The sequence below is a fragment of the Triticum dicoccoides genome, chromosome 5B (assembly GCF_002162155.2).
Source record: "Triticum dicoccoides isolate Atlit2015 ecotype Zavitan chromosome 5B, WEW_v2.0, whole genome shotgun sequence".
Classification (NCBI taxonomy): Eukaryota; Viridiplantae; Streptophyta; class Magnoliopsida; order Poales; family Poaceae; genus Triticum; species Triticum dicoccoides.
In genome coordinates, this window is record NC_041389.1 from 56,586 (window position 1) to 82,946 (window position 26,361).

General features: G+C 50.1%; 3 protein-coding genes and 1 pseudogene across 3 annotated transcripts; 1 reads left to right on the plus strand and 3 right to left on the minus strand.

The window, feature by feature from the left end:
- Nucleotides 1-16,574: 16,574 nt before the first annotated feature.
- Nucleotides 16,575-16,870, minus strand: LOC119305497 (annotated as a pseudogene).
- Nucleotides 16,871-17,579: 709 nt separating this feature from the next.
- On the minus strand, nucleotides 17,580-21,497 carry LOC119304962 (pollen allergen Lol p 2-A-like). Its single transcript, XM_037581627.1, has 2 exons — nucleotides 21,048-21,497; nucleotides 17,580-17,882 (listed from the first exon to the last, which is right to left on the minus strand). The coding sequence occupies exon 1, from the start codon at nucleotides 21,409-21,411 to the stop codon at nucleotides 21,049-21,051; it is 363 nt and encodes a 120-aa protein (XP_037437524.1). The 5' UTR covers nucleotides 21,412-21,497; the 3' UTR covers nucleotides 17,580-17,882; nucleotide 21,048.
- Nucleotides 17,584-18,303, minus strand: LOC119304961 (pollen allergen Lol p 2-A-like). Its single transcript, XM_037581626.1, has one exon. It carries the CDS (start codon nucleotides 18,244-18,246, stop codon nucleotides 17,884-17,886), a length of 363 nt encoding a protein of 120 aa, XP_037437523.1. The 5' UTR covers nucleotides 18,247-18,303; the 3' UTR covers nucleotides 17,584-17,883.
- Nucleotides 21,498-22,120: 623 nt separating the features above from the next.
- Nucleotides 22,121-22,842, plus strand: LOC119304963. Its single transcript, XM_037581628.1, has one exon. The coding sequence runs from the start codon at nucleotides 22,187-22,189 to the stop codon at nucleotides 22,724-22,726; it is 540 nt and encodes a 179-aa protein (XP_037437525.1). The 5' UTR covers nucleotides 22,121-22,186; the 3' UTR covers nucleotides 22,727-22,842.
- The last annotated feature ends 3,519 nt before the right edge of the window (nucleotides 22,843-26,361 follow it).

Sequence of the window (26,361 nt, forward strand, 5' to 3'; positions counted from 1 at the left end):
CATGTGGGATTTCAACGGGGAGGATGACGCCACCCGGTGCGGTCGCAAGGGGCCAGATTCGGCCGCCACTTTAACGAGAATCTTATCCGCTTTGTACAAGGGAGAAGAAGAAGAATTCCTCCATGTCAACCCGGAGGGCGGATTCTCCATGCACAATCCACCTAGTTGGGTGAGCGGACACTTTCACTTGCCTATCCGCTTTTGAAATTCCCGTAGTTGAGTACTTAGTCTAGCAATGTTAAACGCAGGAGCTGCGCCAGGCTGTGAAGGAAGTAAACAGCCCTCCTCCACAATCCGAGGACCCGGAACGGTCCCACGATCCGGACTCCCAAGAAGATCCGGACTTACGTGTGGAGTTAATTGATGGAGTGTTTCATCAATTGAGCAAGGACAACTCCTTAGTGGCCATCAAGGCCGACTATCCCGGACTACTTCTAGCCTCAAAGGTAACCGAGACCGAAGTCCCAGTATTCTCATGCTTTATATTTCATGCTGTAAACTAATAGTGTTTCGCAGGGTAAATCCTTGAGGCGGAGGGCCGAGCCCATGGTGGGTAGCCAACAAGGGCCGCTGAAGCCAGGCGGGCCAAAAAGAAGTGTGGACCAGATCGAGATTCCGGTGCAACGGTACGGCGTGCGAATTTAATGCCTAGGGTTTATGCCCTTGAGTCTTACTAATGCTCATGATTTTCTTAGAAAGAAGAGAGCCCGCCGGACTATGTCCGCCGGCCAAGGTTCAAGGCCGGGTCCGGAAGCGGAGACGGACACGGGGTGCGCCTCGGGTGCTCCTCTGACAGAGGACGCCGACGGGCTATCTGCCACCAATTCAGAGGTGGAGAGCGCCCTGAACCACAGGCGTCGCCGGACTGTTCTTCGTGACGCATGTTTTTCCTCAAAGGCGTTGGACGCCTTTAATACAGGAGATGCGTATCTCCGTGCTGCTCAAAATGGTCTAGCCAGAGCCACGGAGCAGTATGTAAAAGACATACAGGTGAGTAGAATTGAAGGTTATATATGTCAGTAGCCCCCTAGACTTGAAACAGTGAAGATAACTGTTTTAAGGATCATGTGCTATGCAGTGTCTTACAAAGAAGAATATGCAACTGTCCTAGGATCTTGAAGAGTGCAAGGCCCAACTCGAGGCCGCACTTGCCATTTCAGAAAATGCCAAGGGGGCACCCACAGGTAACATATGCTTCGAAAGAAAATTCCGTTGTGAAATGCGCCAAGTGTGCAACCCTGACGATAATAGTGCAGATGGAGCCGGAGTAAATCCGGAGAAGCAACAACTCCTACGCCAACTAAAGGCTGGCGAGAGCGTGCTGACGAGGGTGAAGCAAGAGAAGAACAAGCTTCAAGATGCCAATACCCAGCTAGGCGAGGAACTAAAAGATGTTCGTATTCAGCTGTCTTCTGCCGTAAAGGAGAATCGGCGACTTTGACGTGGCATTTTTAGTAAGTGCTTGAACGAATCTTCGAAAAAAGAATTCGGCGAGGAAGTTGATTGATAGAGCTATGTCTGTAGGTCTGCTGACAGGTCGTCTTGCGGAGGAAATGCCCGGTTCAATGGGAGACCTTCTTGCCGAGCTGTTGCAACTACACGAACGAGTTTGGCAGGCAATGGAAAGCGTCATCCAGGCTATGTGGCCGTCCCTCTCCATGCCCGAAGGCCTTGAGGAGCTTACAAAGAAGCTGTAGGGAGTGCGGCAGCGCTTCCGGTTGTGGAAGATATCGGCCTGCCGTCAAGGTGCCAGGGAGGCCTGGGCCATGGTGAAGACTCGGTACACAAAGGCTGACCCAAACCACATGGCCGAGGTCGGCCCTATAGGTCCTGACGGAAAGGAGATCCCAGTCAGCTTAGTATATGGCCATGTGGAGCTAGCTACAAAGTATTCCCAACAGGACTGTAAATTAGACCGCCTGTTGGATGGTATTGAAGAAGAATATGTCGAGTCGGATTGACTCTGTAATTTAAAATGACATGAAAAATGCCTTCTAGCCGGATTGTAGATCGTTTGTCATTGCGGACCTTTTCGCTTCGACCTCCGGACCCTATAGTCTGGAGTGTGTCCGAATACCCTCTCGATTATGTAAGAACCGGGGCATCCATGGAGACAAGGCGTAGGGGTCATAAGTGCTTTAGCAGACAAGTGCCCAACTAATTATGTTATATTACATGGTTAGTAAGAAACATCTTCCAAGGAGAATAGTCCCGTTAGGGGTTCCTTTCCCTGGGAGGCATGCCCTAAAGTGCATGTCCGAACTTCTAGAAAGAGCAGAAAAGCATCTGGGGGCAGATGAATAAATACGAAAGATCATCTTTTAGTTCACCGACCGAATATTCCCTTAAGAATGCTAGCTTTCGGCTTCACCCAGTCTGAGGTACACATCCGGCTGACCCGGCAGTAACAATCGCAGAGGTGCTCCCTTTACCACCTAGCCGAACGAACGGGAACGTAGGGGTAAGCACAGGAGCCAGGCAACCCAGCTTGGCCAAAACTTAAGGCATATCGATGCATATAATGGTGTATAAAAGGTTCATGCGGAAGTGTCACACATGTTTTGGGCATGAGGCCCGTTTTATATAAACATCTTGGTAAAGAAGCCCCCAGGTATTATGAGCGCGGGTGGCGCGTCGGGTACGTGCGAACAATGCACAGGCAAGCCCCTAAGGGCTTGGGAGAAGAAAAAGGGTAGGGAGAAGGAACGAAATCCCGGACAGCTAAAAATAAAAATAAAAATAAAAAAAGGGGACAGAGGAAGGAAATGAACACGGAGTCCGGTGCTAGGCGTAGAATCTTCGTAGGCATGTTGCGTTCCATGGGTTCGCCTCGAGTCGGTTGTCCAATGCGTTTCGCAGGCGGTACGCTCCGCCGGTCAGTACTTGGTCGATTATGACGGGACCCTCCCATTTGGGCTTTAATTTTTCCTTTTTCTTGTCCGGCAGGCGTAGAACTAGTTCGCCAATGTTATAAGTTTTGGCCCGTACTTCTCTGCTTTGGTATCTTCGAGCCTGCTGTTGATAGAATGCGGAACGAGCTTTTGCCACGTCGCGCTCCTCCTCCAATGCGTCCAAGCTGTCCTGCCGATCAAGCTGGGCTTCTCTTTCTTCGTACATGCGCACTCGAGGTGAGTCATGGATTATGTCGCATGGCAGTACTGCCTCTGCGCCGTATACCATAAAAATGGTGTGAATCCGGTGGTGCAATTCGGCGTGGTCCGCAGTCCCCAGAGTACGGAGTCGAGCTCCTCTACCCGGTGCGTGTTAGATTCCTTGAGGGAGCGCACTAGTCTGGGTTTGATGCCGCTCATAATGAGACCGTTGGCCCATTCGACTTGACCGTTAGTTTGAGGGTGATAGACTGAACCATAGTCGAGCTTAATTCCCATGTTTTTGCACCAAAGTTTGACTTCATCGCCCGTGAAGTTTGTGCCGTTGTCGGTTATGATGCTGTGGGGGACGCCGTAATGGTGTACGACCCCGGATATGAAGTCTATCACTGGTCCGGATTCGGCCGTCTTTACAGGCTTGGCTTCTATCCATTTGGTGTATTTGTCCACCATGACCAGTAGATATTTTTGCTTGTGGGTTCCTCCTTTAAGGGGTCCAACCATGTCAAGCCCCCAGACCGCAAAAGGCCAGGTAATGGGTATAGTTTGTAGGGCGGTAGGCGGCATGTGGCTTTGGTTGGCGAATAACTGGCAACCAACAAATCGCTGCACTAAGTCCTGAGCGTCTGCCCGGGCCGTTGGCCAATAAAATCCGGTATGGAAGGCCTTGCTTACAAGGGACCGGGCTGCGGCGTGGTGCCCGCCGAGTCCGGCATGAATTTCAGCCAGAAGGTCTCACCCTTCCTCTTTGGAGATACCCCTTTGAAGGACTCCAGTTGTGCTTTTCTTGTAAAGCTCTCCCTCGTGGACTTTGTAGGCTTTAGATCGCCGCACTATGCAGCGGGCCTCGTTTTGATCCTCGGGAAGTTCGTGCCTAGTTAGGTAGGCTAGGAATGGTTCTGTCCAAGGGGCAATGACTGCCATTATTGTGTGGGCTGACGGCGTTGTTTCGTTGGCGGAGCCCCCAACTGTGTCAGAATGTTCGGTGAGGGGCAGTGTGGTTGTGTCCGGGCTATTGTTTCCAGACTCTCCTTCCCATGATACGGATGGCTTGAACAACCTCTCTAGGAAGATGTTGGGAGGAACGGCCTAGCGCTTGGCGCCAATGCGTGCCAACACGTCTGCTGCCTGGTTGTTCTCCCGGGCTATGTGATGAAATTCGAGCCCCTCAAACCGAGCTGACATCTTTAAGATGGCGTTGCGGTAAGCTGCCATTTTCGGATCCTTGGCGTCGAAGTCTCCATTTATTTGGGATATTGCGAGGTTTGAGTCCCCGCGGACCTCTAGGCGCTGATTGCCCATGGAGACTGCCATCCGGAGACCATGTAAAAGGGCCTCGTATTCGGCTGCGTTGTTGGAATTCGTGTACATTATCTGAAGTACGTATTGGACTGTATCTCTAGTTGGGGACGTCAGGACGACGCCAGCCCCCAGGCCAACCAACATTTTGGAGCCGTCGAAGTGCATGGTCCAGTTGGAGTATGCGCCGTACTCTTTAGGGAGTTCGGCTTCAGTCCATTCGGCGATGAAGTCGGCCAAAACCTGCGACTTAATAGTTCGCCTTGGCTTGTAAGTTATGTCGAACAGGAGGAGCTCGATGGCCCATTTGGCAATCCGGCCCATTGCATCGCGGTTGTTTATAATATCATTAAGGGGTACTTCGGATGCCACTGTTATTGAACACTCTTGAAAATAGTGTCGCAGCTTCCGGGATGCCATGAACACCGCGTATGCTATCTTTTGATAATGCGGGTACCGTGACTTGCATGGAGTTAGGACAGTGGACACGTAGTACACTGGTTTTTGGAGGGGGAACTTGTGTCCGTCTGTTTCTCGTTCGACGAGGAGCACTGCGCTTACAACTTGATGGGTTGTCGCGATGTATAACAGCATTGTTTCGCCCGTGTTGGGCGCGGCCAGGACCGGATTTTTTGCCAGTATGGCTTTTATTTCTGCTAGTCCAGCCGTGGTGGCATCCGTCCACTCGAAGTGTTCGGTGCGCTGCAGGAGGCGATAAAGAGGTAATGCCTTTTCTCCTAAGCGGGAGATAAAGCGGCTTAGAGCCGCCACGCATCCTGTCAATTTTTGTATTTGTTTGAGGTCTTTTGGGGTATCCAATTGTGACAGAGCTCGGATCTTGGCTGGGTTTGCTTCAATTCCTCTACCGGATATGATGAAGCCCAAGAGCTTTCCGGCTGGTACGCCGAAAACGCATTTTTCCAGGTTGAGCTTAATGTCATATGTTCGGAGATTGTCAAACGTGAGCCTGAAGTCGTCTACTAGAGAATCGACGTGTTTGGTTTTGACGACAACGTCATCTATGTACGCTTCAACTGTTTTACCGATCTGGTTGGCCAGACATGTTTGAATCATGTGCTGATATGTTGCACTGGCATTTTTGAGCCCAAAGGGCATCATGTTGAAGCAGAATGGGCCGTATGGGGTGATGAATGCCGTTGCGGCTTGGTCTGACTCTGCCATCTTGATTTGGTGGTAGCCAGAGTATGCATCGAGGAAACACAATGAGTCGTGTCCTGCGGTGGCGTCGATGATTTGATCAATTCGGGGGAGTGGGAAAGGGTCCTTTGGGCAGGCCTTATTTAGGTCTTTGAAATCGACACATAGGCGCCAAGATTTGTCCTTCTTTGGTACCATCACCAGGTTTGCTAGCCAGTCCGGATGTTTTATGTCTTTGATGAATCCGGCTTCCAGTAGTTTTGCTAGCTCCTCTCCCATGGCTTGTCTCTTGGGTTCGGAAAAACACTGTAGAGTCTGCTTGACGGGTTTAAACCCTTTTATGATGTTCAGGCTGTGCTCAGCCAGCCTGCGTGGGATTCCTGGCATATCTGAGGGGTGCTAGGCGAAAATGTCCCAATTTTCTTGCAGGAATTCTCTGAGTGCGGCGTCTACATCGGGTTTCAGTTGTGCCCCGATGGAGGCCGTTTTTGTGGGGTCCGTTGGATGGACTTGGAATTTGACTATTTCGTCCGCTGGTTTGAAAGAGCTGGACTTGGATCTCTTGTCTAGTATCACATCGTCCCTGTCCACCGTGGAGCGCAACGCAGTTAGTTCCTCGGCCGCTAGGGCTTCGGATAATGCCTCTAGGGCCAGTGCGGCTGTCTTGTTTTTGGTGCGGAGCGCTATGTCCGGATCACTTGCGAGAGTGATGATTCCATTGGGTCCAGGCATTTTGAGCTTCATGTACCCGTAATGGGGTATGGCTTGGAAAATTGTAAATGCTTCTCGCCCTAGGAGAGCGTGGTATCCACTGCTGAACGGGGCCACTTGGAACGTGACCTCCTCGGATATGTAATTATCCGGCATGCCGAACACCACATCCATTGTGATTTTTCCTGAACAGCACACTTCCCGGCTTGGAATTATTCCTCTAAAGGTTGTGTTGCTTCACTCAATGCGGCTCCAGTCAATTTCCATTTTTTGCAGGGTTTCCTCGTAGATGAGGTTAAGTCCGCTACCATCGTCCTTGAGTACCTTTGTAAGTAGGAAGTCGTCCACTATCGGACTGAGGACCGATGCGGCTGGTGCTCGGGCTGTCCGGAAATTAGGTTCGTCACTGGCATTAAAGGTAATAGCCGTGTCACTCCATGGGTTTATTGTTGCTACTTGGTAGACTTCGGTAAGGTTGCGGAGCCTTCGTTTCCTCGTATTGTTTGATGTGAAGGTCTCAAAGACTGTTGACACAGTACTGGCATTTCTGGGGTGGTATTCTTCGGGTGCTGGAGTTAGAAGCTCCTCGCCACTTCGGGCCACCTGCCGGAGTATCCAACATGCTCTAAGGCTATGAGTTGGTGTGGCTTCCCCTGAATTATGAATTTTACAAGGTCCATTGAGCCATCCCTCCAGTACGGTCCCATACCCAGTAGAGGGTTTTTGTTTTTTGATGTTTGTCTCAGATGCCTGGCGATAATGCGCCCTTTTGTTTCGGACTCGTGTTGTATTCAGGGCCGGATTGTCCCAGAATTTATCTTCGGTTTTCCGAACGCTTTCAGTCGCACAGTACTTTCGTACTATGGATGTCAAGTCGGCGAATCATGTAATTTCACGGCGACTTATGGCGTTGAGGATTCCGATATCCGTACAGTTGTTACAGAAGAATGAAATTGCTTCTTTCTCGCGGCAGTCCTTTATCTTGTTCATAACCAGGAGGAATCTGGCCCAATAGTGGTGTACTGTTTCCCCGGGCTCTTGTCGTATTTGGGATAAATTCTGCATAGTTGGGTGGGCGGGTGGATTTAAATCCGGAACCTTGCCCGATGTAAGATTCAGGGGCCAAGAAGTTTCCGAATTCGGAAGCTTGCTTTCTTGGACATTATTCAATGAATCAGGCCTGCTGCCTGACTTTAGGTTCAGGGCTTGGGTGACATCCTCCCCTCGGCGGGTGTCCGGCTTGGAGGGGTCGGGAATCCGGACACATCTGGTCCTTAGGGCGGGCAAAGACTCGCCGCATTGTTCTTCCACCACTTCGACGTGATGGGTGACCTGGGGAGAGTCGATCTCTCTCTGATCGGGTTTAAGCCCCCCAATCTGGCCGTAATCTGTAGCGACTCCCGGGGCCGCAATGCGATCCAAGAGCTCGTTCAGGGAGAAGAGCTCCGTTGGATCTAACTGCTCGGCAAGCTCCAAGCTGATGTGAAGATTACTTTCGATGGCCCGAGAGGTCATCGTCGGCGCGGCGGCCGAACAGGCGGTCATCAAAAATCTTCCTAGCCAGAGAGTTTGGCCGACAGCCAAAGCTCCTTTAGCAACAGCGCCGTCTTTAAAGACGGGGTGTGGCATCCTTCCGGACGATGACGACACAGAGGAACTCTCAATGAAAGCACCAATGTCAGTGTCAAAACCGGCGGATCTCGGGTAGGGGGTCCCGAACTGTGCGTCTAGGCGGATGGTAACAAGAGACAAGGGACACGATGTTTTTACCCAGGTTCGGCCCCTCTCGATGGAGGTAAAACCCTACTCCTGCTTGATTAATATTGATGATATGGGTAGTACAAGAGTAGATCTACCACGAGATCAGAGAGGCTAAACCCTAGAAGCTAGCCTATGGTATGATTGTTGTCCGTCCTATGGACTAAAACTCTCCGGTTTATATAGACACCGGAGAGGGCTAGGGTTACACAGAGTCGGTTACAATGGGAGGAGATCTTCATATCGTATCGCCAAGCTTGCCTTCCACGCCAAGGAAAGTCCCATCCGGACACAGGACGGAGTCTTCAATCTTGTATCTTCATAGTCCGGGAGTCCGGCCAAAGGTCTTAGTCCGGCCATCCAAACACCCCCTAATCCAGGACTCCCTAAGGCCCACTACCCACCAGGACGCGCCAGAGGAGGGTGGAGCGCCCTGGTGCCTAGTGGAAGCAGCCCCCCTCCAGTGGATCTTCGCTCCAAAATTCTTTATTTGTTCCATAAAAAATCTCAAAAAAGTTTTGTCCTATTTCGAGAACTTTTCTTTCTGCACAAAAAACAACACCACAGTAGTTCTACTGAAAACAGCGCCAGTCCAGGTTAGTTCCATTCAAATCATACCAAAATCATATAAAATTGTTGTAAAAATGGCATGAATACTTCATATACTATAGATACGTTGGATACATATTACTGTCCTTCCCATGCTCAGATTTAGGGTTCCGGCAGACCCTTGAGGTTCGAACTCTGGGGTGCGCGCGTAGGTTTCGCCTTCTACCTACCTGTTCCTCGCCGAATCGCTAGGATCTAAACTAAGAGAAGAACAACACAAGAGACACAGCGTTTATACTGGTTCAGGCCACCATTATGGTGTAATACCCTACTCCAGTGTGTGGCGTGGTGGATTGCCTCTTGGGCTGATGATGAACCATACAAGGAAGAACAGCCTCGCGAGGGTTTGTTATTGTGGTGGTGTTGTCCCTTTGGAAGGGTTGATTCTAGATGCCTGTCTTATCTCCCGATTCCTCTCTAGATGTCTCTAGCCTGTGGGTGGCTAGTCCTATTTATAGGCGAAGGCCCTGGGCCTCTTCCCGAATATTGAGCGGGAAGGGCGCCAAGAATCGGCCAATTTGAAGGGGGACATCTAGTACACTTTTCCTGACTAAAGTTGGTCCTCGCCTGTCAAAGGCTCTGGTGGTGACGCCAACTCGGGCTCCACGGTGACCTCCATCCTGCCGTTGGACTGGTCTTGGTCTTGTTGCACCGAAATGGATGCCTTTGCTTGATGCTCTCGCCTGCGCTTGCTCCTCTTGCACCAAAGAGGAAAGAAGGACACTGCGCGGGCTGGCGCCCGACTGGCGCCCTCGGTCGTCATGGCTTGCGTCATGGGCACCTCGCGAGGTACCCCGCCTTGAACTCTCCGCCTCCTCGTGAGCCAGCCTGACGAGGTCGTGCCTGAGGAAGCTCCTTGTCGTCCGCCCCGCGAGGCTTGGCACCTCGCGAGGGTCTTGAGCTTGTGTTGATGAAGATGGGCCGTGTTGGGCCCCCTTTGAGCCACGCCGCAGGCCGCAGGCAGGCAAGTCTGGGGACCCCCGTTCCCAGAACGCCGACAGTAGCCCCCGGGCCCAAGGCGCACCCGGACTTGGCCGAGCAGAGGGGCGAAAGGGCAAGTGCCAAGCGTCGCGGGCCCTAACAGCCTGCGGCCTTGGGCGCTGCGTGGCGGTTGATTGGACGTGGGCGCCTCCACTTCCCCACGACGCCTCGACAACTACGCGGATTCGACAAGTCCCTGCACGTGAAACGAGTCATGACTACCTTCGGTCGTGGAGGCCGACGGTTGGCCTCCCTCGGCTATAAGTACGGAGCGGCGCGAGCCATTCCAGTCAATCTTCCTCTGCTGTTCCTCCTCTTCTTCATCTTCGCCGTTGCTCCGTCTCGCACTGATGGCACCCATCTGCCGGTTCGCCACAGGAGAGAAGGGAAAGGCCCCCCGAGAGGGTCCTGACCCGCTTCCGCCGAAGAAGCGGTTGGTCCTCTATCGCCGAGATGAGGGCGTGCGGCAGGAGGTGTCCAGGCCTTGGTGCGAGCGACCGCCGCCAGGGTTCCCGCTGCCTCTGTACGCCCACCATGGGGGCCCTGCAGGAGCTGGTGTCGGGTGCCATGGACGATGCCGCCGTCGGCGCCGGCGAGTCACGGCGGTGCGCGTTGTCCCTCCTGGAGTCCACGCCGAGGGCTCCTCCCGAGAGTTTGTGCTCCACGCCGCCATGCCTCCTCTATCTTGGATTCGCCTTCCTCCTTCCTTCGCCTTCGAGATTTCGCCGAGGGGGCCTTTCAGGCTTTGGCTGCGGCATGCCGATTGCAAAACTCCTGCGACCGAGACGGATGTCGAGGTCGTCGCCCCAGTTAAGGTCTTCATGACCCGGGGCTGGGGCTAGATCGCCCGGGTTTGCAGGGCGAGGGGCGCCCTCGTGATCCACCTGGAGTTCGATGGCGCTTTCATGATGCTCTTCAAGGTCTTCGACGAAGAAGGGCGCCGGCTGGAGTGCTGTCCCAGAGGCAGCGGCAGAAGCTCTGGAGCGGCTGGGACCAGGCCTGCCACCGCACGCTCTTCTAGCAGCTCCTCAAGCGGCGGGAGTGCCGGAGGATCCAGCGACTCCGCTGATCCCTTCGCAACTCCTGAGACAAGCGATGACAGCTACGAGCCCCCGATCATGCGTCGATCTCCGAGCAGGACGGCCCGTTAGGCTGCCGCCGTCCCTGATCTGGATGAGGCTGGCACCGAGCCTCACGCGGCCCACTGTTGATGATGGCGCCCGCCGCTGTGGTTCCTGTAGTTAGGACTCCTTAGGATACGCGTCTTTTGTCCCTGCGAGGAGCCAAGAACACACCCCATGGGGCTTGTAAGGTGTGTGTAGCTCCTTTTGTCAATATGGTCCTCATTATGAAGCAGTGCGAAATGGTTATTCCGTCTTAGCTTAGTTTCTTCCTGTCAGACCTCGTGGGGGCTTGGTGCTCTGCGCCGAAAGGTCCCAGTCCCAAGGCGGCTTCAGCCGTCGCTGGTATGCCAGGTCGCGATGCGTGGTCAAGGCCAGGAGGTGAGCGGCCCGAGGCCCGGTAAGAGCCCCTGAGTCGCGATGCTTAGGAGGTCCCCCTTGGCGCTCAAGCAGCCATCATTCGGTGAGAAGGGAGAGCGACGTTGCTAAGACGGGATGGTATTAAGTGCGTGGACGGTGCTCCGATAGCTAGTGTTCCCGGAGAGTGACTTATCTCGAGGGTCAGGAACGCTTCCTGGTGTGGCGCTAAGTCCGTGTCTTGGCCGTCGGAGGGTTGTTTGGCAAGGTCATCACGTGTTTCTCTCCTCTCGCGCTCGCTCCCCTTTTTGCTCTACGTCCTCGGGTCCCGGCATGTTATTGGCCACTTAGTTTGCAAAGTAAATTAATGTAGTTGTCATATTGCAAAACTTTGATCTACGCATCTAAAAGTCTTGCTTCATGGTACTTGTGTAGGCTGATACCTCTTATTTCTTACTCTTATCTCTTGAATACTCATCCTCTACAGCTCTACATAACATTGTAATGTTTAAAAATATATAAAATTACTGTTTGATAACTACACACTATATTTGTGGCAATTATTCCGTATTGAGATGACAACTATGATCACATAATTTGGCAACTGGTGGTGACAAATAAAACACCAGAACATGTCAAAATGTGATCTCGTTTCAAAGCCCATGCGGAGGTGAACCCACTGATGAAGACGTGTCACTAATTGGATGACTAGTTTATGAGACAAATCATTCGAATTTCGAAAATAACAATTAGTGTGATGATGTTAGTCTGATACAAGTGTGGTTTTCTTTATTGTTTTGGGTGGTTTACTTTGAGATCGTAATGATGGTGGAGTCAAACAACTCCTCCAAAATCATATCTCCTTCCAAGAAACCGCTAACAACTGCACAAATTCCCTCTTTAAAAGCGTTTCTGATGGGTCCATTAGAAAGGCGTCGAGGAACCATTAGGTCCTTGCGCGTTCATGTGCCCATTCTCTGATCTCCTTGTTGGAATACACCTTACACTGGTCTCCATTCATATCATCAGTAACTACGTGGGAGAGTGAGAGGTCCTTGTGAGCACCTCATATCATCAGTAACTACGTGGGAGAGTGAGAGGTCCTTGTAAGCACCTCATATCGAGCCACCTTGCGGTGTAAGACCCTACTCCTGCTTGGTTGGGATTGCGAGAGAGAGAGAGAGAGAGAGAGAGTACAAAGCTCTATTCTGGCTAACTCGGCTTTGATCTCCTCCTACGGTGGCCGCCCGTGCCCCATCTTATACTGGCCCCGGTCGTCTTCCCCTGAAAACACAAGGCAGGAAACGTTGCCACAATGGTCAGTTTGAATGGGGACAGGACTGTAGCTTATCCTGGCAAAAGCAGTCTCCGCCTGCAAAAGCCTCCTGCCATGACACGCTGGTGGGCTCGGGGATGACCTCCTTCCTAGCGAGCCCCCAACCTTGGTTTTCTTGCACCAAACCGGAAGCCTTTGGAGATTGCTTTGGGAACCGGCGAGCTAGCCCTGATGCCTTAGCACAAAAGAGGAAAGCCCCCTTGTCCGCGCCTGCTGGCACAGCTCCTGGCACCGCCCAACGTGGCTCGCGTCACCCATGTGTGGCGTGAGGCGGGGCTCGGGGACCCTCGGCATGTCCGCCCCACGAGAGGCCTCCGGACACAGCATCGGAAGGCCGCCCTGCGAGAAGGCCTCGGGGAGCTGCTGATGACGCTTGCTGATGTGCTCCTCGCGAGACGGGGGCCCTCGAGAGGGGCTTGCTTGTGAACTCCAGCGGTGGGCCGTGTCTGGCCTTTGGCATGCGTCGTGTCTTGGGCCGCAAGCGGACGGGTCTGGGTGCCCCCATTCGCACGGGCCCGACACCAATGTCGTACATATGCTATTAAGAAACAGTATAATGTAACGAGCTATGGCTCCTCACAGCGTTCACGTCGCTGCCGTCTGATTAGATCGATCGGCCATCGTCTGGTGTTTCTTGGGCTGCTGCTACGTACACTTACCTAGGCCCATTGTGGTTAATCAGGCCTGGACTGGTCCATCGCCATCATCTGTTCTTCTTGGGCTGCTGCTCCATACACAGACGTAGGCCCATTGTGCTTAATCAGGCTTGGGCTGCTGGCAGGCACCGATCAATCTTTATGTCAAAAAAAGGCATCGACCGATCTTGGTTGCGAGCCTTCCGCTCCTCTCGTGATGGGTGAAGGAAATAGCAACGGCGCCGGCGGCGGCGGCAACAGCTGCACCACATTCTGAGAGGTATCCATGTACGCTCGAGATGATTGTATGCACAAAAAATGAAAATAAGTAGAACATCCTACATCAAAGCCTGCACTACATAGCTCACCAAGTAAACCAAATGCTTTTTTTTAACATTAAGTAAACCAAATGCCCTTTTTTGCTGATATAATCAATATTACGAAGATAAGCATCAAAATCACCATATGGCAAAGCTGGTTAGTAAATAAACAATCCGTCCCTATGTAACTTTATTGTAAAACATAATGATAATTCAACTACAAATTTTTTTCTAACAATAACAGATTGAGCCGCCACCGAGCCACGCCCCCAAGGCGGTTTGCATTTTCATCCATGACACGTCACTTAAGCTGCCTAGACACCCTTGTTCCATGCCCATGGCACGAGCTAACCAATATGATGTTCTGTTGTGTGGCTTTGCACCAATTAGGTCTACTTGCAAGTTCCCGCGTTATTAGTTTAGTGAATTGCCACCAAAATACTATATCAATTATTCATCAGATGGAGTTATATATTCGCAACATTATAATTTTATAACTTTGGTAAACATTTCTATAATTTTCCATTAAACTGGACGAGCGCGGTAACGCGCGCCATCATGTTTTAGTGGGTCGATATAACAGGTTGTGCCAAATCACCTTTCACAAGGAACCATTGTGACACATATCCTGAAAACATTAATGAACAACAAAACCAAGTTTGGTAAGACAACCATGGAGATAGCTCCGTTCTACCCCATCATACGGGATGCGGTTTCATCGTGCCAATCATGGCAACTAAATAAGGCTACTTTGATTGTCGGGTGCAGACCGCATCCAAGTACTCATAAGCAACCAAAATATTATCGGCTATCAACTATCCATGCAGAAAAGGCTATCAAATGATCACAAATTATCACATGAAGAAAACATGTTGGGAAATACTCTGCACGTGATCTTGTATAAGACGTTGCGTAAAGTTGATGCGGGCCAAAAATCTTTGAATGTTTAGGGTGGTTCAACTTTGGGATCAGTGTAGAAGTGCATGCTCTAGCCAGTGCAACCAAATGACCTATCTAATGGAAGAGACTATGCAATACATTTATACGTCAACACTCCCTCTGACGTGTGGCTCCCTCAAGCCTAAACGTGGAACAAAAGTGGCTGCAATTCTCCCCTCCCTCGCGTCGCCCTGCTTGGGCGAATCGAGGGCGAAATCTAGCCCCGCCGCCTCCCCTCCCCCCTCCTCGATCTCCCCACGCCGCCACCGGAGGCTGTCGCCGGGCAAGCCTGGTGTGCTGCTGATGACGTGGCGGCGGGGCCCTCGCTGCCTCGCCTCGCCCGCGGGGGGCTGTGGGATCTGGGGCAGCGGCCCCGGCTGGTGTGACGCCTCCAGCTCGGCATCTGGTGGCTTGGGCGTGGGCCGGCGGTCTTGGCCGTGTGGACGGCGAGACCTCCGAAGGATGCAGATCGGGGCGCGGCGACGGCTTCGGCTACAATGGTGTCAGATCTGGTCGTCTCATCCCCAACTCTCCACCAGCGAGCTCCTCCCTCCCCCCTCAGATCCGGCCTGCTACAGCGTCGGGGGCCGGTTTTGGTGGGTGGGAGCGGATGTTGGGGGTCCAGGACCAGGGGAAACCCTAGTCAGCTTTGCCGGCGCGACGGCGGCGACGCCCGCGGGCGCCGCTCACCTCCTTGGAGGCGCCGGTCAGGTCTTGTCCTCCCCATCCCATGCCCACTTGCGTCCCGGGTGAAAACCACAACTTTTTTGGACGGCGGCGACGCCCTTGGCGCTGTAATCTTCTTGAAGACGCCGTTTTGGGAACAAGTGGGGCGGTGGGCTTCGGTGTGGTGTGGTTGGTGTGCGGCGGCGGCGGCAGCAAGTCTCCAGCGGCGTGTCCTCCTCGAGCGGGGCTCTGTGTCTATGGTGCCCCTCGTGCGGCTGTTGTGCAAGCGATTTCCAGGCAGGGAGAGGATAGGGTTCCCCTCCGCCGGTGGTTTTCCTCACCAGCTCGCCGAGGAAGCCGGAGCTTCTGAGTTTTGTTCTTGGCCCCTGCTATTGTTTCATCCTGGCTGATTACCCTCTTTCTTGCCCGGCCTCTGGTTTTGGGTCTGGTGGGCTCTAGGCGAGTCGCCGTCGACATGTCAGGATCGCCTGGTTCCGCTCCAGTGGCTTCCCTGGGTACCATCCAGGAAGGTTCTAGGGTGAACTAGTCCATCGCTCAACGGTGTGGCGCCTTTCGAGCCAGGCGAGGAGACAGGGGTCTTCTTTGACGATGGACTTGTCTCGGTGTGTTTCCCACAAGTCCCTGGTGTTCTGGCAATGGCTTGCCTCTCATCGTCGTCGTCTCCTTCATTGAGCCGGCAGATGCCTTTCCCATGGTTGTGTGCGTGCAAGAGGGCCCTAGCATCCCCTAGCTGTTAGCTTCATGTTATCTAGTTGGTTGTGTGCTATGTGGGCTGCCTCCCAGCGCCTTTGTAACTTTGCCATTTTCCTTTTCTCTGTGTGGTTCGTGGTTGTAATCTTTGTTATCCTGGCCGGTTGATGGCTTTGTTAATTCAAAGCCGGGCTCTTTCTTGAGCCTTCGTCCTAAAAAAAAGTGGCTGCAAATTAATTGCGTTAGCCTGGTATTGAATTCGAGACATCTTGACTTTGATACCATGTAGAAGTGCATGCTATAGCCAATACAACGAAAAGACCAATCTAATAAAAAAGACTATGCAATACATTTATACGTCAACAACCAGTATGATGATGGATTAACACAAAATCCCTTCTCGAAAATGTTCTCAGCATATGGCTTACACGGGTATTGCCTTCATAGCATCACACACATTAGCACGGGAGAGTGAGGCCCGCTCAAGAGCACAATAGTAACAAGTGGAGGCGTGACTGAAGGCATCACTAATGGAGGTATCGAGAGAAGATGGTGGGAGGATGGAAAAAACAGGCCAAGCGAGGACAAGCTATCATGCCAAAGCGACGGCCTACTATTGTTGTTGATACGCACCGAGGTGATCACATTGGAATCGGGTCAATGAAAACAATATGCCATGATCCTTAAAGTAAAACCATATATAGCAACACTCTAAGGGTTAAAAAAATAATCTCAAATAATCATTTCAAGTGTTTTTATATACATATTAACTGTTTACTTAGAACTTAATACCCGGCCGCATGGATTATGATAGGATAGGACCTCGTGGGGTCGATTGGCAATGGCGGAACCGGACGATTCATCTACTCTTTTGGCTTGTAGGTGGCGCCGACCTTGAACTCTGTGGAGACAACGCCGTCGAAGACGTCGAGCATGCCCTCTCCGTCTCATAGCAGAAGCTGTAGGCGCCCTTGAGGGGTTTTTCACCCTTGATCTCCCCGACGCCGCCGGCCCCCTTGGTGAGGGGCAGCCAGTCCTCGTTCTACTTCATGTTGTCATTGGCCTTGTCGTACTTGATCAGCAGCGCCGGCTTCTTCTCGTCGGAGACCTTCTCCACCATCAAGCTCACTGGCGGCGGTGTGCACCATGCTATGGACATGTGATCTCGTTTCAAAACCCTTGTCCAGGTGAAGCCACTGGTGAAGATGGGTCACTAATCGGATTAATGGTTTGTGAGACCAATCATTCTAAGTCGGAAAATAAAAATTAATGTGATGATGTGCTCTTCATATAGGCAAAATCCCATTGAGATGCTGCACCACCACAGTGAATGTGTGCATGCATGTGTTTTTTTATTTATTGTTTAGGGTGGTTCGCCATTGATATCATTACGATGGTGGAGTCGAACAACCCCTCCCAAATCATATCTCCTTCCTCGAAACCGCTAGCAACCTCACAAATTTCACTTTAGAAACATTTTGGATGGGTCTATTAGAAAGGTGTCGGGGAACCATTTGGTACTGGCGCCTTCATGGGCCCCTTCTCCGATCTCCTTGTTGGAATACGCCTTACACTGGTCTCCATTCATATCATGAGTGACTACATGGGAGATTGAGAGCTCCTTGTGAGCACCGCATATATGGGGAGGGGCGTCAAAAATAGGGTGCCCGTCATTGCAAGGACATATTATCAAGACAAAGGGACAACATATGGCTGTTGTGTTCTCTTTTTTTTGGTGGTTACATATGGTTGTAGTCAACGCGCACCAAGGCAATCGTGGGGTAGAGCATAATCCGACTACTTAACAAATATGTTATATTTCTTATAGCGAGTACCATAAACAATATTACTAGCAAACTTAGAGATTATATAGAAATGAAATCTAGGTTTCAAGTATATTACAAATAATATTCCACATATTCGATACATAGAAGAAAAGAAGTTGTCAATCGAGACAACACGTGCACTGGAGAGCAAATACATCCGACCGCCGCCCGTTGCTTCTCCTAGTACTCCCTTCATCCAAAATTACAACTAATTCAGAACGGAGGTAATACTACTTAACTTATTAGCATCTGTGCGCCTTGTGGCACATTATTAATTACGAGGTCGGTAATGGCGGATTTATCAAAAAAAAGGTCGATAATGGCGGAACCAATGCATGGATGAACCTCAGTACGCCTCTGGCTTGTAGGTGGTGCCGCACTTGAAATCTGTGGGGACGATGTCATCGAAGACGTTGCGCTGGCCCTTCTGGGTCTCGTAGCGGAAGCTGAAGGGGCCCTTGAGGGGCGTGTCGCTCTTGATCTCCCACGCGCCGCTGTAGCCCTTCTTCAGGGGCAGCCAGTCCTCGTTCTGCTTCAGCTCCACCTCCTTCATGTTGTCGCCGTCCTTGTCGTACTTGATCTGCAGCACCAGATGCTTCGCGTCGGACCCCTTCTCCACCGTGATGCTCACCGGCGGCGGTGCGCTCCACGCAACGGCCACTAGGGTGGCCACCACCACCACAACCAGCATCCTGCTCGATGAAGCCATCGCCGGTTGGTAGGTTGGTTGATTGATTCTTGTGTAATCGAGTATTGATCAAATGATGTTTATGGCTCTATGAGGGATGAATGATGGGTGTGGTGTGGTACCCTATTTAAGGATGGACTGGTGGTACTCCGTCCATGTCGCTCGGAGGCATCGGGTGATGGAGAGCCCCTTATGCATGCACGGACAAACTTGGTCACGACCATGGCCGATTTGCCGTCAACCACCGGCATCAACGGAGCATTTTTTGGTCGCATGCATCCCATCTCTATATACACATCTATATCTATATCTATACCTATTAGTAAAGTGAGGTGATATTCTTGGTTTGGTTCTGCTTAGTTCGTCTCGTTTTGAGTTTTTTTACATTAATGTACGTTACGTTTTTGGTTTGATTCTGTTTGACGAACATAGGAAACCATTGAAGTACGACAGAATGGAAAACAAATTCAGTTTCCTCTTCCTCCCTAACAATGCATACTTTATTTTTATAGGTTCAGTACATTGCCACTCATCGGCATCTCCATCATCTAAGGTCCTTTTCGTCACAAATTCATATTTACTTGAGTTTGTGCTTACTTTGTTTGCAACATTTAAGAATTGAGCTTCGCAATATTGCATCAATGTTGCATGACAACTCTGCATTCCTACTCTTAAGATGCCTCTGTGGCATCTTTTTGTCATTCTCATGATGTAGGATGTTCCCATTTCTTTAACATACCACAGATGAAGAATCATCGTCCGCATGCGTTACCATTACTAGGGAAAACCCTAGCAGTAGCGCTGGTCTTGTGCTTACTAGTAGCGCGGGTAGGCGAATAGTGTTGGATAGCTAACCGTACCGTTTTTCCTTTTTGTTTCATTTGCTCCAGGCTTCCTTTTTTAATTTTTCTTGGCTTTGTCTTGCTTTGTTTTCATTGGGCCGCTCTTACGATTCGCGTCATCTTGGCACTTCCTCCTAATACAAATGACATGCATTTTGCTGCTTCCTCAAGAAAAAACATATTTGATAATGTTCCCAGATTACTTTAAAATAGCACATAGCAAATAATTATATTTAGTGCATCTGTAAGTTTCTGACATCAACTTGTAGAAGGTTTATATCCTTGCGATCGTTGATCATGAGCATTCATTATTTTGACCAAGACAAAGGTATTTGCAGTATAACTCAAGTGTTGTGTTTTGACTGAATAATATTTTGTATATGATGTCGGCTCTGTTTGGGAGCTGCTAAATTCTTCACCAGCAATGCATAAATCTTTTTTTCCCTCATAATTTTTTTTAACTGGTCACTGAAGGACCAACTTCTTTTGCACCTCATAATTTTGTTGAACATCATAATATGTGTTTTACCTGGCCGGTTTCATAATTTTGTTTCTTATATATGCACGTTCATGATTCTGAAGTTAATTCCTTTCAGCTTCAAACTGAAATAATTCCTCTATGTTCCTGTATCATTGAGACGGGCACTGAACTTCCAAAAATAGTATGAAGTCAACCCTTTCTGTACATCCAATGACCCTATTGTTCGGGTAAATGTTTTCATTACTGCCTAATTGTGTGAGCGATTGACACTTTCTGGTTGTGCTGAATTTCAGTCCTATGAATTTTCTTTGAGTATGTTAAAATGGTGGAGCCATATCTCACTGGGATTTGTGTAGTAAACTATTTTTCTTTTCCATTCTTGCAAATGAGGCACATGATAGATCACATCTATGTAGAGTATTAGAGATCCAGGCCCCATGTTGTTGTCCAGAATTGAAACAGTCAACAATACCAGTTCACCAAATATTGCCCCGAGGATTACACGCAAGCAGTGCCAATCTGGATGATTGGTCCAGGCAGGCTACCCTTATGCTTGACGAGGAAACTGCAACGCAATGGAACTAGTAAATATTAACGGTGTTGTAGTTTAGGTGGCATTTTTTTTACAAAAGGCAGAGCGAGTTTCTTACTTCTTTTTCTCAATTAATGGGCATGTTCACCCTTGTGGACAAATGTACATGGTATATCCCTTCGTGATGTATGAGTTCATTTAAGGTTATATTCTTTTTGTACTCATGTTACTTATGATGATATTATGGTTTTGATAATGTGCAATTTACCCTATGCTTCTAGATATGTCCGCTTAATTAATCAAAAGGAATGATGTGTTTTGTGTTACACTGTTCCATCAATGGGATTGAGAGAGACACGGAGAGAGAGGGGGGGAGGGATCTGCTTGGACTCGGCAACTGCGACGCTTCGCGCCATCACCTTTTTGAAGGCATTGTTGTGGAGACCAGGAGTCATCGATCGGGTCTCGTAGAGGTGTTAGCTTGTTCTACGTTATTGTTGTATCTTTTGATCTGCTTTGTAAAGAGGGTCTCTTCACTACTCTGTTTTTTCGGCCGTGTATTTTGGTGTATTGCTTTATTTATAAAACGGGACGAAAGCCTATTTTAAGGAGGGAGGAAGGGAGGGAGAGAGCAAATTCGTTTGTAATAGTTTAACTACGATGTTTAGACTATTTTTCTATATACGTGAATTTTCACGTGCAAACTTACTAGTATTACAAATAGTATTGAAAAGTTCAATACAAAGAAAAAAAAGAAGTGGTCAATCGAGACAACGGGTGCACGGGGAGCAAATACATCTGATCGCCGGCTGTTGCTTCTCCTACTACTCCCTTAGTCCCGAATTAGACAATTGATTCAGGACGAAGGTAACATTATTTAACCTATTATTAGTATATCCGTGCGCCTTATGGCACGATCTTAGTTGCGAGGTCGATAATGGTGGAACCGACGTACGCATGGATGAACCTCAGTACGCCTCTGGCTTGTAGGTGGTGCCGCACTTGAAATCTGTGGGGACGATGTCATCGAAGACGTTGCGCTGGCCCTTCTGGGTCTCGTAGCGGAAGCTGAAGGGGCCCTTGAGGGGCGTGTCGCTCTTGATCTCCCACGCGCCGCTGTAGCCCTTCTTCAGGGGCAGCCAGTCCTCGTTCTGCTTCAGCTCCACCTCCTTCATGCTGTCGCCGTCCTTGTCGTACTTGATCTGCAGCACCAGATGCTTCGCGTCGGACCCCTTCTCCACCGTGATGCTCACCGGCGGCGGTGCGCTCCACGCAACGGCCACTAGGGCGGCCACCACCACAACAACCAGCATCCTGCTCGATGAAGCCATCGCCGGTCGGTTGATTCTTGTGTGTGTGTGTGTGTGTGTGAGTTTGTGTGGTTCTGCTGCTGTGGGATTGTGAGCTTGTGATGGGTTGTGTGGTGTGGCACCATATTTATGCGCGGACGCGCGGCGCTCCGGCCATGTCGCTCGCGGCCCTCGGTGACGGAGAGCCGCGCACGCATGAACGGACCAGCTCTGTCTTCTCGGTCATGGCCGGTTGGCCGCATAAACCACCGACATCGCCGGAGCGTTGGCCGGTCGCATGCCTGCCTAATTATACACATAGCAGCAGCAACAAACATAAAATAATGAGCTTTCCTCGGACGGACGATCGAGATGGCTTCGCTTCGTCGTCGATGCGAGAAATTCTTTTGGTGGTGTCCTAGCTAGTGCTAGCGAGTAGAGGTGTCTTCCAGACGGCGTAGATGGGGGCTCGTGGCCTGGCCACACGTGCACGTGGCGCGCGGCTGTTGGTTGCGAGAAGCCACGTGGTGCAGTATTTCGTTCGCGGTTGCAAAGCAGGACACGTACGCGAGCACGGAGAGCCGTCCACCTCACGCACGCATGCACCGCCTTTGCATGCGCCACGTCGAAGCCTCCGTGACAGACACGTGCAGCTAGCTAGCTGCCTCTCCATTCCATGTCCGGCTCCATCTGCTACTTATTTATACCTGCTCCATGCATGTGTCACATGATCACTCCCTTGCAACTTGATAAGATCGAGATAATTCCAGACACGCGCGCACACACACATAGGGCAGGAGGTAGAAGAACAGTTATTATGGCTTCATCGGCGGTGAGCCACAGCCACGGCGGGCAGCACCAGCACCAGCTGCCGGCGTCTGGGAGCATGATGGCGCGGGTGGACAGGCTGGACCTGGTGGTGGGGTACCTGGAGGAGCTGCGCCACCACAGCGGCGGCAGCGGCAGGTCGTCCACCACCGCGACCAGCACCCTGTCATCGTCGTCTCCGACCACGCCTCGGTCGTCTCGGCCTCACGGGTGCCGGCCGGCGGAGGAGCTGCTGCGGGAGGCCAAGGCCAAGGGCAGCCTGGTGGAGCGCATCGCGTTCCTGGAGGACCGCGTGCTCCGGATGGAGGAGGAGCGCATGGAGCTGTCGTCGTCGAGCATGCTTGACACGGCGGATCAGACCACGCCGACCTCGTCGGGGAGGAGGACGATGAGGATGATGATGAACGGCGGCGGCGGGGCTGGGGATGAGCATGGGAGTGGTGGGAGCGGGAGGAAGGGGAAGAAGGGGCTCAAGAGCTTGGTCAAGTCGTGCGTCCGAGCAGGCGCCAAGCTCAAGACCAAGGAATAGTCGGTGTCTGTAGTCCTAGTCGTGTGTGTACGTGCACACGTCATGTACACTTCAGGTATCTGTGAAAACGTGTTGTGAATGTATACTTCGTATAAAAGTAGTAATATTAATATATGGAGAACTTATTTCACAAAACGAGGAGTCATCTCAGTCGATTTCCACTATGGGTCAAGAAGCTTAATTTCAGTGAATATTAATGTTCGCATAATTTCAGTGAATATTAATGTTCGCAATGCTGCACAGAGGCATTGCCTGTATTAAACGGAAGTCTACCCATACATTCCACTTGCCATGCTACCCATACTTAGTTGAAATGTGAGATGGGCTAGAGCCCATATGACAATTTCAGATTTGATCTTTAAGGGCCACGTAGGTGGCATGAGCCCATATGACAATTTCAGATTTGATCTTTAAAGGCCACGTAGGTGGCATGAGGTAGTGGGAAGTTTAGTCCCATCATGTTAGTGGAATCATGCTAGTGGAGATGGGCCATCAGATTTGATCTCTAAGGGCCCATGTAGGTGGCATGACAAGGTGGTGGAAAGTTTAGTCCCATCATGCTGGTGAGATCATGCTTGTGGAAGGAAAGTTGGAGTGGTTTATAAGGGTGGCTATTCTACATGCTATTGAAGCTTGAGAAGAGAAGAGGTCCTCGCGCTTCTCCTGCCGACAAGAAGGCCGCTGAGGACGCTTCTGCTGCCATTGCGGCGGCGGCTTCTGCATGGTCTACTGGAGGGTATACCATGTTTATCCCTTTCCTGATAATTTCTGTATTCGCAGTGCTAGCATTATGTGTAGATTTGTCTACTATTTGCGTAGTACGTGCATGTTTAGATCAGTACCAGTATGTTGTTAGTTCTGTCAATGCCATACTAGTTATTTACTTATGAATTAAATTAGTTCAAAAATTTCCTATTTTCTTAGCAATCCAAAAACCTATTATATGTAGGAATTTTTCGGTAAGTGGCTCTGCCGCAGCACTGAAACCGGATAAGTTTACCGGTATGTATTTTAAGCGTTGGCAGATAAATACCACTTTATGGCTCACGGCTATGAACATGACCTGGGTCACCGGTGTGTTCACGGGAACGATTGCTCCTGAACAGGAGAAGGTGTTCAGGAAGGCAACCACTGTGTTTCTCGGAGCAGTTCTTAGCGTGATCGGAGATAAACTGGTCGACGCATATTTACATGTGCATGTCGCCACGGACTTGTGGGAGGCGCTCGAATCTAAGTTCGGGGCCGCCGATGCAGAGAGCGAGATGTATATTATAGAGCAGTTCCACGATTACAAGATGGTTGAGAACCGTCCTGTACTGGAGCAGACTCATGAGATAATATGCATTGTTAAGGAGCCTGAGCTTCTGAAGTGCGAGTTATCGAGCAAGTTTGTCGCGGGCTGCATAATCGCTAAGCTCCCCAATTCTTGGAGGAACTTTACCACCACTCTGAAACATCAGAGGCGTGAATTCTCTGTGGAGGATGTCATTGGTCATCTGAGTGTTGAGCAGAATTCGAGGGAAAAGGACTCGCACGGAAAAAGGGCCGAAGGGACTTCTGTTGCCAACATGGTGAACCAGAGGAACTTCAACTCCCACAAGTTCAAGGGAAAAAACGGTGTCCAACAGAATACCGACTTCAAGAAGAAGGGTAAAAAGACCTTCAAGAAGAATAAGAAGGATGAGGGCTGCTTTACTTGTGGTTCGGCTGAACATTGGGCCAACAAGTGTTCAAACAAGTTTAAGAAGTTAGGACAGGACTCCAAGTCTGTCAACATGATTGTGGGCAACAATGAAAATGGTGCATCTGGGTACGGTAATTTATTTACTATTTTTTCAGTGTTTCATCCTACCGATTGGTGGGTGAATATAGGTGCTGGTGTTCATGTGTGTGCTGACATTTTATTGTTCTCTTCTTACCAGGCCACAGGCCACAGGTCCGTATTGATGGGGAATGGCGCGAGTGCTTCTGTTCATGGTGTTAGCACGGTCGATTTGAAGTTTACTCCGGGAAGGATCGTGCAGCTGAAGAACGTGCATCATGTCCCCGCCATCAAGAAAAACCTCGTTAGTGGCTCCCTTCTATGTAGAGAAGGGTTTAAGTTGGTATTTGAGTCTAATAAATTAGTTGTTATTAAGTATGGACTATTTGTTGGAAAAGGTTATGAGAGCGGAGGGATGTTTCGCCTTTCCCTCACAGATTTCTGTAATAAAATCGTGAACCATATTCATTCGAGTGTTAATGAATCGGAGGTTTGGCATTCACGTCTTTGTCACATAAGTTTCGGTGTTATGACGCGGCTAGCTAAGTTGGATTTAATCCCGAGTTTCACTTTAGCCAAAGGTTCTAAGTGAATGTCATGTGTGCAAGCTAAGCAACCTCGCCAGCCTCACAAAGTTGCAGAGGAGAGACACTTGGCACCATTAGAACTCATACATTTTGATCTTTGTGAGATGAACGGTGTATTGACTAAAGGTGGAAAGAACTACTTCATGATATTGATAGATGATTCCACTAGATATTGTTATGTGTATCTGTTAAATACTAAAGATGAGGCTCTACACTACTTTAACATCTATAAGGCAGAAGTTGAGAATCAACTTGAAAAGAAAATTAAATGAGTCCGTTCAGATCGTGGTGAAGAGTACTTCTCGAGTGAGTTTGATTCCTTCTATGCAGAACACGTCATTATTCGTGAGAGGACGCCTCCCTATTCAACCCAGTCAAACGGGGTTGCCAAGCGAAAAAACCGTACTCTAACTGATCTGGTTCACGCCATGTTAGATACATCGGGTTTATCCAAGGCATGGTGGGGGAGGCTATATTTCCGGCATGTCATGTCCTGAATAAAGTTCCGATAAAGGATAATGAGATCACTCCCTATGAGAAATGGGCAAAGAGAAAGACAACACTCTCGTACTTGCGTACTTGGGGCTGTTTGGCGAAAGTCAACGTGCCGATCCCCAAAAAGCGTAAGCTTGGACCCAAGACTGTGGACTGCGTTAATTTGGGCTACGCTAAGAACAACGTTGGCTATAGATTTCTAGTAGTGAAATCTGAGGTACCTGACCAGAAGGTCGGTACAATTATGGAGTCTAAGGATGCTACATTCTTTGAGGATATTTTTCCTATGAAAGATATGCAAAGCACTTCTAGACAGGAATCTAGGGAGACTCCTGAGCCTGCCATTCCTATGGAATATTATGAACGAACACATGATGAAAATCCTGAGGAGGATGACGAGGAAACCCTTGGTAGGGGCAAGAGACAAAGGACTGCAAAGACCTTTGGTGATGATTTCTTCTTGTACCTCGTAGATGATACTCCCACTTCTATCTCAGAAGCGTATGCCTCTCCAGAAGCTGACTACTGGAAGGATGCGGTCTGTAGCGAGATGGATTCCATCATGGCTAACGGGACATGAGAGATCACTGGGCGTCCCTATGGTTGTAAACCATTGGGATGTAAGTAGGTGTTCAAGAAAAAGCTTAGGCCCGATGGTACGATTGAAAAGTACAAGGCTAGGCTTGTGGCCAAGGGCTATGACCAGAAAGAAGAGGAAGATTTCTTCAATACTTATTCACCTGTGGCTAGACTGACCACCATTCGAGTATTACTCTCGTTGGCGGCCTCAC